General features: G+C 40.3%; 1 protein-coding gene across 2 annotated transcripts in view; it reads right to left on the minus strand.

The window, feature by feature from the left end:
• The window catches only part of PAFAH1B1 (platelet activating factor acetylhydrolase 1b regulatory subunit 1), a 33965-nt gene that overhangs the window by 8432 nt on the left and 4369 nt on the right, over positions 1-21164 (minus strand). For both annotated transcript variants that reach the window (XM_068656100.1, XM_068656101.1), the window contains exons 2-7: positions 9453-9665; positions 7795-7879; positions 5425-5499; positions 4237-4443; positions 2308-2476; positions 599-701 (exon numbers count right to left, since the gene is read on the minus strand). In XM_068656100.1, the coding sequence (XP_068512201.1) occupies positions 599-701; positions 2308-2476; positions 4237-4443; positions 5425-5499; positions 7795-7879; positions 9453-9484 (671 nt within the window). In that variant the 5' untranslated portion in view covers positions 9485-9665. The remainder of the gene's footprint in view (positions 1-598; positions 702-2307; positions 2477-4236; positions 4444-5424; positions 5500-7794; positions 7880-9452; positions 9666-21164) is intronic.

The following is a 21164-nucleotide window of genomic DNA, read 5'->3' on the forward strand; positions in this document are numbered from 1 at the left end:
AAGAAGTTCATATGAGAAAGAAGCAACAGTTAAGAACAAGCAAATACTTATTAAGATAAAAAACAGAAGGCTCGGAGGCTAAAAATAAAATTGACACCCCAGTTTGCATTAAGTATGTATTTTAAGAACACAGATCTACAAGTCATTCAGATAGCCTTCACCCACAACCTTGAGCAAATGGATGAGAAATGGATTAAAGAGACTACTGAAGAATGAAATAAGCAATAAGGCTAAGAAAATTTTAAAATTTAAATTCTTTCTCCGTGGCAAGAAAAGTAACAGATTTCACCTCCCTCCTGTCATACTCTTTAAACTTGCAGTTAACCACTACATTTATATTCCCACTTGGCCCCGAGTTAGTGTTACACCTTCGTAGCTCCCAGAAAGATAAAGCTGGTTACCTTTAATTAGTGGCTATGAAAGCCCTGTACTTAGATTTGAAGCAGAAACCTTCAGTTTGTATAGAAAAGAGCATAATACCATATCTCAATCAAAAGTCTTGCTGACATTCAAGATGCATGTTGGCGCACTTCCTTTTAGGAAGTGCTTTTTTGTGTGTTTTCTTTAGGTAGTGATGTTCAACTACAATTGCACTTACCCTGTTTGGACTTCCCACATTTTGATAGTTTTATCCCTTGAGGCAGAGACTATATGATCTCCATTGGGCATGATGGCTACTGAAGAAACATTATGATCGTGACCTAAAAACAAAACAAAAAAAACTTTTATTAAATGGTACTGTAATATTGTTTTGACAGAGCATATATGACTTGCTATTCATTTGTCTCGAGCCAAGTAGCTAGAGCAGCAGCCTTCAGCATGTTTCATAGAATAATCTTTAAATGTAAATTTACGCCACACAGTCCAGCCACTGTGCAACCTTTAGGACTGTTTCAAAAAAAAAATTGTAAGATGTTTTAAAAATAGACATTCACTACTGCAAGCAAAACTTCCTTTGCAACAGTTACAAAGCCTGGCAGTTTGGAAGAGAGCTGCTCTGCTGACTGTATCTGAAATTATCAATGAGGTCTGCTGGCAGTATTCTGATGCACTATGCAGAAGATGTCTCAAAGAGGTCTTCAGGAAGAAAGCATGCCCAACCTCACTGTACGTGCATAATTCTAGAAGACTGAATGTGTCCATAATCTGGTATTAGATATTAGTAAGATACCATACTGCACTGATTCAAGAGCCAAGTAAGAACCAGTTGTACATCCATGACAGCAACTTTACTACTGTAGAGACTGCTGGACTTGAACTACAAAGCAGCTACATTGGTAATCAAGTATCTGAAGTTCTAAAGTGTCAGAGCATACTAGTTACAGTGCATGTACTATACAATTTCCCCTTGAAAATATAATTTATTTCATTTTACTTGAAATTGACCTTAAGGAATGTAACTGGCAACACACATTGAACTATTTCACTCACGCTCACATTATAACATCCAGTTCATCAAATTATACCTGCTGCATGTGTGTTCATATAGAGATGCTTAAAGACAAAAAAAAAAGAACTGAAACACCACTTTATTTTCTCACCACCCAGCTGTGCACCATGTTCCACTGCAACATCTGTTCTTTCTCTACAGTAGTGTTCCGTGGTGTTTAAAGAACTGTACGCATAAAAGTCAACAGCTTTCTGTTTTTCTTTGGTGTGTGTTTACTCTTATAAAGTCTCAAACATTCTTTATTCCTACTCACCACTTCTACAAGATGGCATTAAAAGCATATGAGACAAGCAGCAGTATAAAACTGCTTCTATATCAAGACTATAAAATGAGGAGTTACTGCCAATACCTGGATCTATGTTGTGGTTGCTTTACTTTCCCATTTTTTCCCCATGTTTTTTGAGACTAATGCACTAGGCACATTCATTTGAAATCAGACAAATATGAAGCAAAAGACTGCACAGTACACACAGAACACTTTTCACCTTAACTGTTTCCTTCCTGAATCAGCACATTAGGGAATCAGTAGACAAAGATAACAAAAACTGTATCTTCAAATCAGTAGAGAGTTATCTAGTAAACATTTAATTTTCATAACTAAGCTGCTCTGACTGCCATTTCAATATTGTTATGGGGAGTTACCCACAGCATCACACGTAGCAGAATTGAGATGCCAGTTCATTCCATAGACACAGACCATATACTTCATTTACAGAGCACTCAAAGCATTATAACATCCCCTTCTTTCTTTTGGACAATACTGTGGTTTATATCCTCTTTCCACATCAGCAGTTTTCCTGGATCAAGAAAATCTCTTCATTTCACAGACTGCTAAATGAGTTCCCTTTATACCTTACCATGCATAGTTCTGATGCACTCAAAGCCCTGGAAATCCCATAGCTTAATGGTCATATCAGCAGAACAGGAGGCCAATAGTTTGCCAGTGTGGTCAAAGGAAATATCTTGCACAGAGTCTGTATGCCCCTTAAGGGTTCGTTCAAAGTCTCCTGTCTCATAATCCCACACCTGACAAGTGAACAGAAAATCTGTTAGCAGCAACCTATTACTCATTGTAATCTCCAGTCTTACATTTGCACTCTGCAAGCTAGTCTGGCACCTTATTCAATAATTAATTGAGCAAGAGACAAAGAAAGACAAACCAATAACATGCCTAATAACATAAAAAAACGAGCGTTATTTTAATTATTGTTACCTATAGATCTATTCCTTTCTGTATTATTTCCTTAATTCCGGTGACACAGCCTGTTTCTAATTGGTGCAGAAAGCACCTTCTTTAACAATTCCCCCCTCCTTTTTCTTGTCTTTACTGCGGCTCCAGAACTAAACAGCTAGCAATCTGTCTAAAAGAAGAACAACATTTAGAATGCAGTGGTTCAGTGATAATCCAAACCACTCTTAGGAGTTTGATTTATACACATTAGCTAAATCACAGAATTTGTCAGAGATTAAACAGATGTTTGCACAGTTAGTAACTGGAAGATACCATTCTCACCTCCTAATTAAGTCAGTCTTCTATCACCTAACCTTAAACAAAGCCTTTGAAAGGGAACAAGCTCCTACAGATTTTATTGTGGGGTCTCTCTCAATCACAAAATTAAGACATTTAATTTTAAATTGTACTCTAAATGAAACCAAAGAAAACAAAAAACACCCAACAGCAGAAGAATCCATCATCCCCAATAGATGTCAATCACTGGGAATGCAACAGAGTCAAAAATCATGCTATGCAGCTTGGTTTCCAGCACAAACAAATTCATCCACTGTATCCATGAGAAGGAATAAAGAATAACCAAAGCTAATTAGGCTCCTGTATAACATGTAACAAACGCAGAGCTGTCACTGTTTCAGTTGCCCAGTCTGCTTGAAGAACAAAAGACCAGTTTTTGATGCTCAAGCCTGCCACAGAAACAAGAATGAGTTAAAAGTTTCTCATGAACTAGATCTGACACGTGCTTTAATCTTCTCCAACAGGTAGCCACTATTAGAAAAACTTGTATTTTTAAGCACATTATTTAATATGCCGCTGAACCTTATTCAGAACTGCACTTTTCCAAATAGTGCTCAAAACAGCACAGATGGCAGCAATGAGAAATATCCTTTATCTGGCAATTTGTCTTAAACAGTGACATTCGAAGAAAAACAAAATGCATAATTTTGTCCTTAGAGGATGTTAAAATGAGAAGCTACTTGCCTACTATAAGAAATTTGTTTGTGTCACTGTACATTGCAATAAACATCTAACATTTAGAGTTACTGAAAGTCTCTCCTGAAAGTCATGGGGAATTCATGGGACTTGCATGTCCCACTTAAAAATAAGTGGGAAGAAACATTTTTCAGTTAAGAACACATCTGTGTAACCACTAACTTAGCTTTAAAAATAATTTCTTCAGATGACTCGAGGCAATCCTTCCTCCCCCCCCTCGTCACATCTCTATACACTCTGTATGACACTCCTCCTCACTGAGCAGTCAAACTGCATTCTTCCTTCACCAACCATTTATTTTTCCAGTCCCTAAATCCACATTAGCTTATTATTTCTTCACAAGTCAAAGGAAAGTCTTCTTGAGTTACAGATTGTAGATATTAACAGGACCAGCATAAAACTGTAATTTGTAGATTACACATGGAATCATATTCGAAAGATGCTAAAGCAGAATCTGAAACAATCTTTCATTGGTACAGAACATGTTCACCCTGAAATACTGATGTTACGTATTATTCATCCTCAGACCTCCTTATTTCAATTTTATGTAGCAAGCACATACCTTTATTGTGGCATCCTCTGAAGCAGAGACCATAACACTGAAAACTGGATGGAAAATTACTCGAGTGACAGGACTCCTGTGTCCACTCAACGCATACTTCTCTGGAGGACGAGGAATCCACTCTTTAGGGTCTCGTTTTTGACCAAGAGGTCCACCTGATGTAAATTCTTCCTTAGCTTCATTCAGCTTTGATTCTAATTCCATTACCTATGTTTATGGGTTTTAAAGAGACCATTTATTTCTACTCTTACACAAAGATCTAAATCAGCTATAGTGATACCCCAAACACCAACTGGCTCCCAAATTCACAGAAAAGCAAAAATCCACACCAATTACCAACACTCAATAGCATTGATATTTCTAAAAAATTCAGACCTAAATCAACCACTAATTCCCCTCTCACTTTCACAAGAAAAGTTCTGTCAAATAACATTCATCCAAATACTGTACAAAGTTGCACTAGCAAATAACTCAAAGGTTTTTTACTTTATTAATTTTGACGAATGATCGAAGGAAGTTGTAAGCAAAAGGGATCTGACTACTGCAATATTTTTTTGTATTCTTGAGGTGGCACACGTTAGTCAACAGCAGAGAAACTGAAGGTGCAATAACATCCTCGTTACATTAACCTCTAGGATAGATAGGCCTTTATTGTTAGTACACTGATTTTTAGGGCTTTTAATTCTCTCTAAACCCACTGAAGCATTACTAAAAAGAGTTTTGTACTGTCCATTTGCAAAAGAATCACTTGCTCTAATGCACTGGAGTTAATGGTATCTCCCCTTTAATGTAACAGCCCAAAACCCCGGCAGCATAGGTTTTTACCTTCTTTCTAAACCAGTTAAGCTGTCTGGAGACAGCTATTCAATCTTTCTATTCACAAATTGCCTTAAGGCACCTTTTTCCTTTCCAGCTTCAGAAATTATACATACAATCCATAAACTGAAGTCAAGAAACGTTTATAAATAGGCTGTGAGGATGTTTTTACTAGTACTAAGATGGACAAAACATTTTCTACAACACTGAATTAGTTGTTTGCCCCTACACAAGTCATCCAAATTAATTTTTGAAGTGTTTTCTAAACTCCATGCTTGTCTGAGAAGGAAAACATCTAACACTGTTTAGTGACGAGTGTTTGTTTTTAATTACAACTTTTTATGCAAGTAAATTTATCAGACATCCACTTACCTTCTTTTGTAATCTTATAACTGAGGTCCATTTCTTTTCCAGAAGTCCGGCGTACTTCTTATCTAACTCTTCATTCTAGGGGGGAGGAGTGTTTAAGTAAACAAACTCTAGGTCCAAAGCCTCTAGAGGCATTTCTTCAAAAGTAACAAACAGGTCATTTTAACAAAAATCTCTTCACCACAGAAAAAGAAATTGGAGCAAATTAAAAATACAGCAGCAACAGAGGTTAACGATGCAAGATCCTGCAAATAAAATCTAGAAACTAGAAATAATCTTCATTACTTGAAAGCATTTTATTTTTAAGTGTTATGCATTTCTGCGTAAGTTGTGTCCTGTTTTATTACAGGTTTTCCCTTCTCCTGCCCCAACTAACCCTCATAAAAACAACAGTATATAGCACACATTGACTGCAAGGACTGAGGCATACAGGACTGGTAATTAGCTTCTAAAAGACAATCTTCTTTTCACATCCACCAACTAGAGCGTTATGAGCTAATGAACTCTTACCTACAACCATTACGACCGTGTTAGCAGCACTCCTTGTTAGCACAATACATTTTATTTCTCACAGAAACACACTGTGAGCGGCAACCAGCTGCCAGAGCAGGGTTTCGTATATTCCATCTCACTTGAAAACCATTTATCTCAAACTAATTCTGAACTTTTTTGAAGACTTAATCATAGTTAACCTCAAATAACCACCATAACATTGCACTGTTTTGCCAAAATCTCAAAGACAAGCTTGAACTTCTCCCAGCACCTTTACCTTTGTACCTGCAGCATACAGCAGACTACTGAACCTACTCCACAGAACAACCCCTCTGATACTGGAAAAATCAACACTGATTTTGTAACTCTAATGAAATTTTAATGATGGATAATTTTCTTCCTCTAAATATTTTTCTTCTTTGGGCTCTAGGGAATAACTGGGGAGCTACAACGACCAACTGATGTTATTGCAAAAGCAAGAGGACTACTATTTTTTTTCCCTCTCACCTGTTAACACAAGGAAAAAAGCAGCACAAAAACAAGCAGCATCACAAGCACACAATAGTGTGTGAAATGCTGCACAGCTTCTTCATTCTACATACAAAGTGAAAATCTCATACCAGAATAATTATATTTTTTGTCATTTTATAATCCCACCTAATTCAGATTTTTCATGTAAGAAAGTCATATGGAACTTCTAGTAACTGCATTTTCTATTTCCCTCAAGACAATCTAGCCTATTTAGATCACCTTTTTAACTTTTGGGAAGAGAAAACTTAATTAGGTTGATAGATAGAGCAGATAAGGGAATGGTATTAGGATTTTCAATTATAACTACGGTATTCCAATTTGTAATTTCTACTTGTTTATTAGATACTAGAAGCAGACTGAAGAAATTAATTTATACTTCAACCAAGCATTTGGGAAAAAGAACAACACAATAATTATAATAGAGAGTAGGCAAGAATTTACCAGAAGTCATCTCAGAGAGGTTTACTCCAGAGAAACAAACTCAAACAAAAAGCACAGCTCTAATAAATGACAACCTAAAAATCATACCAACGAAGAATCATCTGTTACAAAGGCAAACCAACAGAATTAAGTTGCATGAAATGACTGATCCATGTCAATAGCATCCATACAGCCTGACAAATTAACTGTGTACCAGAGCTGACCACCTTCTAGTAACTGTTTCGATCTGCCCTCCTAGTACACCGTTAACCAACTAGTACACAGCAGTCCCAGGCAGTGATTTAACTACTGACCCAACCACCATCACAAAATGGAGCTCCACCACGTGCTCTGTCTGATAAATACAAAAGACAAAAGCAATCCTGTTTTGTCTTCCTATTTCTAAAACATGACCATGAAAAATCAGCTTCCAAAGTTGCAATCTTAGACCATTTCAAGTCTGGAGACAAGAGAACAGTCTTCAGTTTGATTAGTTTGTACTGCAGGAAGTTTACGCTTTTATGCAGAATTCCATGATAAGAATAAGCACAGTTAAGGAAATGAGTTAGTTACAGGGAGGGGAGGAGGGATGTACACAACAGCAGGAAACAAATCAAACGTGAAAACAAAATGCATTCCTCCGATCATTGCGAACAAAATAGGCGATCTCAAAAGGTCCTTTCCAAGCTGAACAGACTCCAAAGCTCCCTGCTCAAAGCAAGGTCACCTTGAACAATCACTCAGGACCACATCCAATGATTATTTTTTAATTTTACGTTAAGACAATAAGCTGTATGAGTATCACCTCCAGTTCTGATTGCATGAGCTAACAGGTAGATGAAGCGTGCGCACGTTCAGAATAGACACAAATGCTTCAACATTACAGAGTCTTTACTTAGAATATAGATGAATAATTTTGTTTGAACTCACCACATCTAACTCAGCTTCCTTTTTAAAAACTGAATAAGCCTCTTCATAGCCATTAGAACGAAGGTAATCTGCTATCGCTCGATTTCTAAAAAAACAAAACCAGTAACAGTATCTTTAGCTATAGTTCTGGATAAGAGTGCAAGGATTGGTTCAATTTTATTTTATTTTTTTTTATCATTACAAAAAGCACAATCAACATGTCTTCAGTGCAGTACGTTATCTAGAATTATAAGGCTTGTTAAAAACCCAAGCAAATTTCTAGAAGGCATTCGGTAACCATTTTGCTTCAAGATGTAAACAGCAATACACTTATATCTTAGAATGTATTTCTTATTTTAGGTTTGATGAAGGTGTTGTTTTTTTCTTTTATATTACCAAACGTTGGAGTTACTTATCAATCTGTATTGCATATAAAACCTAAAGCAGATACAAAAAAGATGACCATAACTTTGTAGCTTTATCACTGAAAAGAAAACTGTTCAGAAGAATAGTTTACAGTACTTGAGAGTGCTCACAAAATTTTGCTTCAGTTAAACTCGAATAAAAATAAAATTCTTCCTGTGGCTTTAATCACGTTCTTCCTTCCTATTTGTTCAGACTCTCCTCAGACACAACTCTACAATTCTACATTTTAACAGAAATTCCAAATTTCTCCCCATAAACCAAGTATGAGGAAATGTATTGCCTTCTTTTCTGGAGCTAATCATGGTCTCTGCTCATTCCCTATTTTTATTCATAGGGTTCATTACTTCCATCTCCCCATTAACGTATGTAGCCTTTGAAGTTTTGCAGAAAACTTCAGAGAATTCCTAAAAAATTATCACACTGAACGTGTGAAAACACCAGAACTTATCCAAATCCAGTGAACAGTTGTGAAAATCCAAAGTTGAAGACGGCTTCTAACTCTAATTTAAGAAGCTTTATTAAGAAGTACAGCTCACCTAGGACAAGAGTCACAGAAGCTAAGCGATAGTTGGTCCGTACTTTTACAAAAGAAAACAAAACCAACCTACGATCTCTAAGTAAATCCATGAAAGTGCATAGCATGCAAGACATTCCCATTCTGACCCCGCTACCCACCACCTGCTCGATCATGATTTATTAAGCAAATTAAAGCATGGAATTTGACAGCTTATTCCTAGCCTTAAAATCTGGAAAGAATTCCATGTTCAATTGAATTAGTTTAGTGTTTTTGTTTTTTGTTTTTTGTTTTAATTATACCCTTATTTTAAACACAACATAAGCAAAGATAGATTGTAATCACAGTGCAGCACATTCTCATTAGGTCCTTGCCTTCATTAAGGAATAAAAAACCCAAAATGTCATAATTTACTGAGGATAAAAGTAGAATTCACAAATCAGTCTGGAACAAATATTGTAATGCATTTATTATAACCCTTTAATAATTTTGTGACTGAATTTGAAACAAAAGAGCGGATAATAAATTACAACAAAAATTAAGAATCCATTTTTGATGCCATTTCCCATCTCTATGACCAAATGCTTGAGCTTGTATAGTAAGAGCACAGAGATCAACCCCATAGTACATGGTACTTGATCAGACCGTGAGCAGAGCCATTCTGTAAAATACAGATGGAAACAAAAGTTTATTTCTAAAGCTTAATGAGACACAAACTTAAAAAATAACTGCAGCTTACAGTTCATCTCGTTGCCTTTGTGACAGCACCATTGTGGCTGTGATGTCAGGTTAACGTGATTCAGCACTGGCTGCCTCCTCAGGATCTAAAGTCTCAGGAACCCTGGATCCACAATTCAGTCTGCCACAGAGTGGCTTAAACCAGAAATATTACTCCAGATGTGAAATCCGATAGGAAAACCCAGAGGCATTCAACACAGAAGATTCAATCCATCTAGAAGGAAGAGAAAGAGATACTGTTAATTTCATTTAAATAAGCATTCAGTCACTCTGATGCACCCAGATCACAACACACTGGACAGAGTAAACTGACTGAATTTTTAAATGCCCTTTTATTTTGCTACTCTGAATTATGCCCTTATCGCACATTTGCGATCTCGACTGAGTAGCCTGGAGTCTTGCACCCTTTCTTCATTCCTCTTCTTGCTACCATTGTTCCCTCAAGACACGGGGAGCTGAAGACGTCTCCAGACACAGCCCACTCCTAGGTTACAGGAGTGCAATGCAAAGAACTCGGCCCTACCTTACACATCCTACTTTTTGCGCTCACTGCCCCATCAAAGATCTACCGCCCCAATAATGCTCCATCCTTAGGGCAGATTTTTATCTTCTCTGGATCTACATAGCCCCACCAAATCAAACTCAGCAAGGTTTGTTTCGGTTAGTTTTCAACATGCTCTTGCATCTTTCAGGCTGAGGGGTACAGTTCAAGCACAGAAGAGAACGTCCCCAAAGGGCACCGGGGACGCAGCCCCGGCACGCTCCAGGCCACAGCCAGCACCACGCACGCTCAGCTGGCTCCTGCAGCCCACTGCTGGCGTTGCACTGGGCAGCTCCCTAGGATTTACCCGGTGTCTTTGTAGACTACGGCTGTAACTCAGCAGACGAACTTGACAGGTCGGTTAGTTCCCAAGAACGCTGTTCTAAAAAGAGTTTTTGCCCTCTTTTTAATCACGTGTTAATAGAGCTTAGCCTATACACACACACACAATTATTTATATAAATACAATCTAGCCCAGGTTTGGAGCACAGCAATTTTTTAAACAGATCTTCAATCTTAACAGAGCAGCACAAATTCCATGGCACAGAGTTCAGCCTGTCAGAAACGGTGCCCTTCTCAAATGAGCGATTCCCCCCCATCATACAGCATCTTCTGATTCAGTGACGAATTTACTCCTGACATGAACAATTACTAGTAGCTAACTATTCTTAGCGTGCAGACTACTTCAACTTGCCTGTTTTAATCTTAGTCAAGAATGCAGAATTAAAATCATTTTAGCAGCTTTGCTTTTTGATTTCTGCATTGCAGGTACCCTTTTGTAAGACGCACGATTACGAGAAATGCTGAAGTTGGCATTTTTGCATGCTGGTCAAGAATCTGTGTATACAATCATTTACTGAAGCCGTTAGGTTTCACCAAGCAGCTTTTAGCAATGAGATAAAGCTATCACGACAGTACAGCAAAGACTTCAGGAAATATTGGTTAGGCTTCTACCTAACCACCCTCAGAAAACACGCTCCCACTGCCTCTCCCCTTCTGTTTTTCCACTAGACATACAAGTAAGAGGGCTGTTGTACACAAAAGCCTTTCTTGTATTAAAATGTTAAAGAAAATACTAAGCTAATATCATTCTCATCTGCTTATCCATCACAGGAGACCAAGAGTTGGTTTCTAAACCTATCTAGGCTCTGCTGTCTGCTTCCAAGTGGCAGCTGCCTGTACTTCCCTTGCTGGTGGGATTCCCACATCACCTGCTGCCCACCCTAACAGTGCACTGCAAGCTGTTCAGGGAAGGAGCACTCTGAACAGGCAAGACATTATTTAATTAGTTTGACCTCTTCCCTAACAGCTCTTTCCGAAACAATTTGGTTGAAAACCAATAGCACAGGTTCCATCCTTTCAGATACCAGAAGCAAACATTTCATTTTTTCTTGTCCCACATCTTGCTTCCTGACAGGTAAGGTGGCAACTGGTTTTCCATAGATGCATCTTTTTCACTACAAGGTAGGAGCACAGCACACAAATTCATGGAAATTTAGCTAAGATATACAAAAAACAATACACAAACGATCAGAAGAAGTGCCCTCTAGAGGGCAATGGTGCTATAAATTTAAGTACTGAAAAAAGAGGCTTATAATGGCTGAATCCCTGTAGTTCAGCATGAGCATAGCAACTCTTTGATAACACTGAGAAGGCCAGAACGAGGCACGCTTCTGTACAGAGGCACTGTTTGAAGCACTGAGCAGCAGAGCACAAACATGAACATCCAAAAATTGCTTGCAGTACTTCTCACAGCAGGAAAATCAAAGGGTGTTTTCTGTATTGTGAACCACCTCCAACCAGCAAACGCCTTGCACACCCCACATTGGTGCAATAACCCCACAAAAAATGATACCCCAAGATTTCGTTTTGTCATCGCACCTAGCAGATGCAACAATAATTCATGCCTACAACCAACAGCAACTAGGTTTAAAAGGTGCACATGGTAAGGTGCACATACCATCTAAAGGAATTCTGCCCCAAACAGAAAGGAACCCTAAACTTCTGATATATCCCCAACAGTGATACTTTGTTGGCTTAAAGCTGAACTGCAACAGGGCTTTACCTGCTTCCACAGCTGCCTTATGAAACGTTTGTCATTTGACTAGGATTGTAGCACTGCAGTAGTGAAAAGGAAGTCACGTGGCAGTTAATGTAAATGTACATTAACACATGCAAAACCCTTTCATGAGAAGTAATTCCCAACTCCGGTATTCCATGAAATACAGCAGTGCACCCTAGCCACAAGTTTGCCAAAGTAACAGTCAAAGGTAAAATAAGATTGTTTGTGTCAAATTGAGTTTCACTACCAGCCTGGGGCAAATGACTGAATCGACTCCACCCACCGCGTTTATCCTGCAGCTTACAAATAATGGCTACTTAATCTGCTAAAGCCTTAGAAGCCAGAGGATGTCTTGAATGCAGCATTAATGCATTTTCTTCAGACCAAGTTACTGATGGTGAATCACAGCACTTCTCTGCAAATATGAGCCTAAAGAAAAAATGAATTAAAAGCTGTAAGTCCTATGAATATCATAAGTATTTAGCAAGCAATGAGTCTTCGAACCTTTTTGTCTAAAGCCAAGTTACACAGCTAGCAGTTACAGGGGAAGCAATTCTTATCTGGCCTAGCTGGTAGTCAACAGGCACTGACAGTAAACAGCAGTTATTTCTTAACTGCTTTTGAAATATTGCCCGTGTAAAATAGGAAAGTGAGCAGAGATTACGAGACACATTTACTTCAATGGATGGACAAGGTTGGGGCAGGGTGCGACTGAGCTGGGAGCAGCTGAAGCCCACCTTAGTCTATCCTGCCCAAAACCGGGGCTCATTTAACCAGTGATCGTGCTTTCTTCCAGCATCTTCCAACACTGCTCACAGACCCTACAGAAACCTTCCCCCTCTCATGGAGCTCAGCGTTAGAACTTGCCCAACGCACTGTGCTGAGAACAAACATCGAGGCCTCACCACGAGGCTGCTCCGGAGCAGTCCCACGTACTTAAGCCCCAGACTTCACGTACAAGCAGACGATGGTGCAGACACCCGCAAGCACTAGAAGGACACGAGGACACAGATTGCCCTTGTTTGATTACAAGTTACTGCTGTGACGTCAACACATCCATTTTATACACAACAGAGAGCAGATGAGTGTTGTCCACGTGCACTGCCTTCTTGCTTAGCTAGTGAGGGCTGTGACATACAAAGCTCAGGGGAGCAAGACTAACCAGTCCTCCTCCACTGCCTATCGAGGTTTATAGTCACCGCGGCATTACACACACACCTGCAAACAGCCTTAGTAACCAGAGGAAGCAAGTGTTCAACTGGGAGAACCCTTGGGAAAAACACCTATGCATTACCCCTTGTCTGACATCTGTGATTTTTAGTATCAATAACTTATTGTGAATAAGGTGGTGTCGACACAGAAAAAGATCTTTTTTTGAAAAAGATGAGTTTTAAATTTGTTCTGTATTAAGTACAGTAAAGAAAAAAATGATTGAGCCTAAATAGAGCCATTCATGGAGTAATAACTACTAATAAAATGCAAAACAGGATGCACCTCCTTTTAACAGCCCCACCTGTATTGCAAAAAAGTTCTCGCTTCTAACTTACGGACATTTTGATTTCATGATTCCATACTGATAGTCAGCATATATGAACACTGAGAAGCAAACTTCTGAAGATGTACAACCTTGCAAAAAACGTGAGCTACAACTATTTTCAGCAAGCTCAGTTGTCTTTATAACCACTTTAAAGTTAGGAGTTAGACCCAGCCAAACCCATAACACCGGAACAGGAATGACATCAAATGTTTGCCTTTTACTCCTAGGAGCACGGTTCTCTTTTCTGGAATGTACAGGTACCTGGCAGGAAAAGAAACACAGACATTACCCACTGAAATGTAAGTAGGCTACATCTTTATGAAACTTCACAACACAAACCAAGCAAAAACTGCACGTTACATCCTGCTCAGCTCCATTAGCAGCAGCGTATCCTCAGCAGACAGCTCCATCTTGTTTCAACTACTGACATTTCAATAAAGATCACCTTTTATACTAAGGAAAAGGCTCACAGGAATGTCTGAACAATACAGATAGAAGACCTAATTCAATCCTTCAGTGCTACAGGACTGAAGAGTGGCACACTGAAGCACAACCCTTCAAAAACCAGAAAAAAGAGCCAACTGTCATCCCAGGTCAGAAACGTTTCCCTACATGAGTTTATCAATAGTTGTATTTTTATTTATTTTTTTTGAAAGAGCAAAAAATTTGGAAGAAAAACCTGAAAAGCAGAAGCCTTCCTTGTACGAGAACATGGAACCGGCACAGCAGAGGCTCTTTGTTCTCATTAAAAACAAGCAGAAGACCCTCTGCTTCCACATGTTGAAGAATCACCTCCCATTTCCCTTTATCAATCAGCATCCAGAGATCCCTCAGCTCCACCACCTGCAGCCTTTGCTGGAGCCCACTGCGCAGCCCCAAGACTCACCCAGGAAGCCCAAGGCACACCTTTCCTCCTGCTGAAACTGCTGAGGCTGAGACTCTCCCTGACACGCATTGAGAGAGGGGCCCACCCTGACGGTGACTGGAGGCGCACCTTGTGCAACTGGGCAGCGTCAGGCTCTGACTCCCAGTCTCTTCAGGTGCAGATTGAACTCCAAGATCTGGGATCGAGCAGGAACCACTCTGCTCCTAGGAGTGACTGATACATCCAATAGTCCTGGCACTAATGTATACCAGCATGGCTCAAGCATTTCCTAGATGAAGCACTCCTAAAACGCACCAGTAGCAGGATGAAGCAGGTTCAGCAACACTTGTCAGCCCTCTGATTGGGGTGCGCAGCAGGGAGTCAGAGCACAGCACCGAACACACACAGTCAACGCAACGAAGCAGAAACAAGTCACTTCCAGGCGAGGGATCCTCCCAATTCCCCTCACCTCATGATACACCCTGCCAACAAAGAGTAAGTCACAGTTCATGGTACTTCTATGACAGTGTTAATTCTTGCTTTAGAAGACACTCAGATACTATTTTCCATAGGTGTTCTCCAAATATAATTGAGAAAAAGACCGTGGGGAAAAAAAAATAAGAAATTAACCCTTGAGTTTTATAATCTTAAATTGCCAAAAATAGTCATTTGCCTAACCTAGCATCAAGCAAGAGCAAAGTTATTGCAATTAAGATTCCTACAACTGCCCATTCTGTACTCCTAAAAATCAAATTCAGTCTGTAAATTACTTCCAACAAATCCTTACATTTTTGCTTATCGAAGTACACCGGATACTAAACAGAACGAAGATTTGTTTTGAATATATGTGCCTGATAAAGATGCTGTGCCCTGGATTTGGCATATTCAGCTTTGACCTACTTCAAGCTGATCGCCCACTTTACAAAGACACAAAAACTAAACAGAAGCACTGAAGCATGCTTTAAGACAGATTGCTTTTATTTATTTTATTATTTTTTCTAAATCAAAACGAACCTGTCACCTTAGTTTTATCTATTGAAATAGTGTCTCTGGTCTTAACCCCTGACTTACTGTTTGCTGCTATTAATTACTGCACAGATACCCCAGCTCAAACTAAACTGATCTCCCACATATTTTAGGGAAGGTGAAAGTTGCCTTACTTTTCTGTTTCATCTAAACCATTTGTTTTGTTATTACAACTTTGTTTAGCAACAGTAATAATTCAGTGTTACATCTTTGATCCGAAGGTTTTATCTCTACATAGTAGGGCCCCATTCAACTCTTCCAACGCATTTATTGATTGTACTACGATAAAATTGGAGCTGCAAATACAGAGGTCAAAGAGACCATCAGTGACTTGTTATTAACTCATGGTGTAAATTACATCCTCACTAGGATGCTGTGTTGGTCCCTGCAAGGTGTTAGTTTGGTCAGGGATTTAGCATCCCAGCGAGACTGAAGGCTTTTTTCTTCTCAGCTGCGTTGCCTGAAGGGTGGCCCCAGATGAGAACTGCGCTCGCCTGCAGCAGCTGCCAGCCCGCAGCCCCCCAGCCTGGGGGCTCCTCCACAACGCTGTCACAAGCCAGGTGTTTCACATCTAGTTCCTGGGAAGTCCTTCCACATTCAAGCGTTTTCACAAATGTAGCACAAGATGTATTTGTGTGCAGATACCAAACAGTGAAACTGCAACCAACCTTATCATCTTCCTTAGTATTTCATTAGCAAGATCAGTTCAAAGTTCTCCACTGTCCTTCCTTTACTTGCATCAAGCGTGTCAAAAGTACTGCTTATGGTCAACAAAATCAGTGAAATGCCTCAATTGCCTGACAACATCCATTTCTGCTCTTCAGAAAAAGTTACAGGAAAAATTACTGCAGATTGAGATCTGATGTGATATATGATCCACCTACACTGCAGATTAGCACTGTAAGAAGAAGTGATTGTTTAAGTTAGGAACAACACATACACCAGTAAACATTAAATATGTAAATAGCAAATAACAGCTGTCAAGCTCCCCTTCTATTCCGGAGACACGCTTGTTTTGCTAGAATCACAGGCCTGCCCCAGCAGCAGGAGCGAGCCCCAGCCCACCATGCCCTAGGAGGTGACCTCCTCTCCCCGCAGCAAAGCCACCTGCATCAACGCCTCGTCAGGCGGCAGGGCTCTGCCACCGCAGCAATAAGCTCTAACAAAATCCAGACAAGCAGTAAGGAGTGACATAGAGCCAGCAGAAAAGCTATTCCAAGTTCATTGTGAATCAGTATTTCTTGCATACATTTGTAGGCTCTAACCAGATCTTCAAAACAAAAACAAAAACCAACACCTCGCTAGAGCCACACAGAGTAATGTAGAGAAAAACCTCTTCTAAGGCCTTTTGAACTCTCAGAAGTGTCATTTTATAGGCTTCCTTCATGGCCTGAGTTACTCTGATCAAGCCACCTTCCACTGTCAGGAAACTTCACCAGCCCCACTACGAACGCCTCCAGAAGCGCTGCTCATCTGCAATGGAAGCCATCGGCCCTAAGTCCGCAAACACCTCTCCTGCCTCCTGCAATTCCCACAGGCACGTTGATCCCTACTGTATTTTATGGTTTCTCTCATCTATTTCGGAATTTCTTGAGAAGATGTGTTAGCCAGAGGAAAATTCCTTGTTTTCTTCATTAGCATTCTAGTTAATGTATCTAAAATCCTACTTTGTCTGGCTAGCTTCCTCTCTTTGGCTATTTTTCCAATCCTGGTGAAGGGCAAGTTACTTATAAAGTGGTAGAAGAGATGAGAACCACCAAAAGACTAATTTAATTGATAGGATGAGATATAAATTCGGTAATTCTTTCTAGTTGGGATTAACTATTTATGCATTATTAAAATAGAAACTCTCCTTGCATTGTCAGCTTACTACATGGCAGGCACGTCAGATCCTTACAAAGCTTTTCAACAGCGTATCCCCTTTGCTAACACATTAACAAAAAGGGGCTATTGGTAAGTATTTGCTGGCAGTTAGTTACAAACTCTTAGGGTAGATCTTTAATTGTTCTTGTATACCTCTATATTATACTGCTGGATTACATTAACAAGTATATAAAAACACTTCTTTTTAATCTAGACCAGCTCTAACGGGCTGATTTTGTTCTAAAACCAGTAAGCAAAAAGCTGCTTTATCAAACTCAAGCCACAGAGCACTCCCCACAAATGAACTCTAGGAACAAACTCCATCGAACCTGCTGTTCAAATACTGACCTAATTAAAAGTGAGGTAATAACCGTATTTCTTGGGCATAATAATTATGACCTGAAAAAGGTTTCTTAGAAGAAACCGCCTTCTGTCTCCACCTCTTGGGAAGAAAGAAAAATGGTAACAGCAAGCATCCAGCTCCATTTCCCCCCTTAACTCTCACCCCAGTTACAGCAGAAAAGCACACGTACAGTACAGCCACAAGAGAATAGCCAGACGGTTGTTCCTACAGCGTGGCAAACACACCTCATCCTAGAAAAGGTTAGAATTAATCACCTGCTAAGCTGGCCGGGATGAGCATAAGAACACAAAAAAAGCTACTCATTTATAAGCGGGGCCGATTGTTTTTCTAGTTTTCACCCCACAGCTAGCTGAAGGATCTTCTCTTTGGCATCCTTCAGCTTCGTCTGTGTCAGAGCTCAAGTTTAGAGTCTACTCCGTGTAGACTTCGGTAGAAGACATGGTAGAGGATTGTCTAAGGATGATAGAAACCATTCTATTTCTAGCTTGCCTGCTCAGTTCTGCTTGAAAATTCAGGTAAATTTAGCTATCAATAAATGAACAGCCTGGGGAGAAAAAAAAGGGGGGGAGCAGGCTGCAGTTGAAAAAGTAAACTTCAAAATACGTGAAAAGGTTTTGGAGCTAGAACTCTGTGCTGTTGTTCAGCATACTGTAATAGTGATAGCAAGGAATTATGTCACAAAATGAGTTTTAAACTCCTGTTATTCCCCCCTGGGTTTTCACTGAATATCAATGGAAACCTGAAAGGCTGACCTAAAGGTCAGAGAAAGGTTAGTGAAATTTTCAGCCTGGGGGGGAAGAGAGGAGGAGAGCTGAAGAATTACAACTGGCTTAAGTACTGCAAGCTGTTCCACTCAATTTACTTGGAGGAACCCACAATACATAACGTGGTTTATCTGGGTAACTCCAGCAAAAAAAATCTGATTTTTTTGTTGGGTCAAGCAATACACACACAGTGTAGGATAACAATTCTGGAACGCTGCACTTACGGTACTTGGTCTTAGCCCCCGAAAGAAGAGCGTACGTCCTCAGAACCATTCTTCACAGTGGGCAGCAGTCGTGCACTGGATGTCAATTCTGTTCTTTGCCATTCTCCCCCCCACCCATTTCTTAAAGTGCTGAGTAGCAGACCTGCAACTGTCAAGCAATTTACAGAAATACAGCCAAATTTTAAGATTTCGTTATTAACCTGCCTGTTATACTAGAAAGGTGACGCTGAGAAAAATGGTTGTGAAGTGATTAAGTTTATATATAGGCATCTGGAAGGAAAGTTGGAGGAACCCTCATGTTAAAGCTCTAGAAGCAGCAGAAGGTCAAAACCACAAAAAAAAAATCCAAAATCAGTGCAGACCAAACACCCCATCCTCCGCTCACGAGCATGCTCCGTTCCATCCGTTAGCCACGTTCCAAACTTATCGACCCAGAACGGCTCCACCTGACAAGTACAGAGAAAAGAACCACAAACCTAGCTGTCATACACACGTCGTATCCTGTTAGGAGGAAGAGTTGAATCTTTTGTGATGCTGGTACCCAACGTAACGAAAACGAAGTTCCTGCAGAAGGTGCCTGACGGTTCCTACAGCCCGTCTGCCCCACACCTCCTGCGCGCCCACCTGGGAGCCCCATGCACCCCCTGCGCTCGCTGTCCCACAGAGCTGCCTCCCCTCAGCTAGGAGAGCTCCAGAGCTCCTCTCTGAAGCTTTCCCCCATCTAGTCTCTGCTCCTTGCCTACAAACCCAGCTGAGCGAGAACCAAAGACTTCCACCACCGCTGATTTGATAGACACCATCTGCTTCAAAACATATACATGCACTCATGTTAATGACATCCTCCCCTTAATAGTCTGTAAAGACACCAGCATTTAAATAAACCAAATTGTTTATCCGATCTTTTCGTCACCCCCAAAACCCCCCAGGTGAATTAAGCACAAGGCAAGCCGTGAGCGCTCTCTTTAAGGAAGACACACTCCCTTACCTACAGCCCACAGTTTGCTAACTGATTTTCCTGCAGACTTAAAGAGGGATAAACTTAACACCTCTGCTTTAGCATTAAGAAAAACAACACAACCAATGAAAGCAGAGGCAATCTGGAGAGGGGGAGAAAAAAAGACTCATCTAATTAAGCCAAGAGAACGTAGATTTTCCAGAACAATGGGAACAATTAACGCTGCCAGGAGAGGGAAGGTACACGCGATCTCAGTCATGAAGGCCACTGCTATCTCAGAGGGAAGGCAGGCTGACATAAAACCTGTTACCTTTAGCCCTGCCTCAGCTGACTCACCAGCAAGCTGGGAGACCCAGAGGTGCTTCAGAGAAGCCTCCCTCTGAACTCCCGGCGCAGGGACCTGCTTAACAACAGATCTGAGAAAATTACAGGACAGACGTTTGCTGCAGCACCACCTATAAACCTCAAGCACAATGGGTTGTCCCGTAACTGGAAATATCTTTTGAGGACTAGTTACAAATAGCTCCTCCAGAACCAACGGAATCACAGCCACTAAGACGTGCTTACTATATTCATTTAATCACAATCCTTACCCAAAAGTCTATACGCAGCCAAATCTGGGCTAAGAACCGTATTAGTAAGGAAGAAAGGACTAAAATACTTCCAAAGCTATTGACTAACAAGTGCTTTGAATTTATAACGCTGATTTTTGTATACATAGCTGAGCATGCCTAAGTGCACTTGCTGCTGCTTGGTATGACAACGCTGTGCTCGCTGGGCTTGGAAGAGGCCCCTGTGCTTACAGCACTGAGGAAATGGATCAGAGCAGAAACAAACACACTTACCTTGTAAGCAACATTTCCCTTTGAAATTGAACAGTCCACAACAGCACAAAGCAGTACGATAGTTAACTGGCATGGAAAACACCTAAGAGCAAGGTAGACTAAGTCATCACGTCCGCGTAATCCCTAAAGAGAAGGCGTAAGGTAGAGCAGCACAGAGCGAGCTTTTACATGTGCTGAATTAGACAGGCGCTGATAGTCAAGACTGAGCCCTGCCTTAATGAGTATTAAGAAAAACCCTTCTTCAAACAAGTTAGATAAGCACATTTGCTGGGGTAGACGTGCAGGATCTAGCAAGTATTAGATTAAAACCAGATCTAGGGTATTCATTTCACACTGACCACATAACTTACAGGCTAAAACATCTTGTTCAGATACACAGATACAGGGAGATGATTTGCCTAGCAGAAGGTAAGAAATCATGGTTCTTTCAAACGTTTCTGGTATGTGATCCTCAAAAGGCTCAAAACATTGTAGGAATGAAGAAGAACATTGTTCTGAAATAACTGTAGCTGTGTTATGTCAGCTGGTGCCCTCAGCCTAAGTGTCTATTTTTCATGTGTTACAGTTCAGATCCAACCACTGGATTGTCAGCAGTGGCACAAACCTTCCACGGGCACTCCTGCCAGCTCAGACAGCAGTTACAGCAAGAATCCTGAAGAAATAACTT

Source organism: Anas acuta, chromosome 19 (genome assembly GCF_963932015.1).
Source record: "Anas acuta chromosome 19, bAnaAcu1.1, whole genome shotgun sequence".
Classification (NCBI taxonomy): Eukaryota; Metazoa; Chordata; class Aves; order Anseriformes; family Anatidae; genus Anas; species Anas acuta.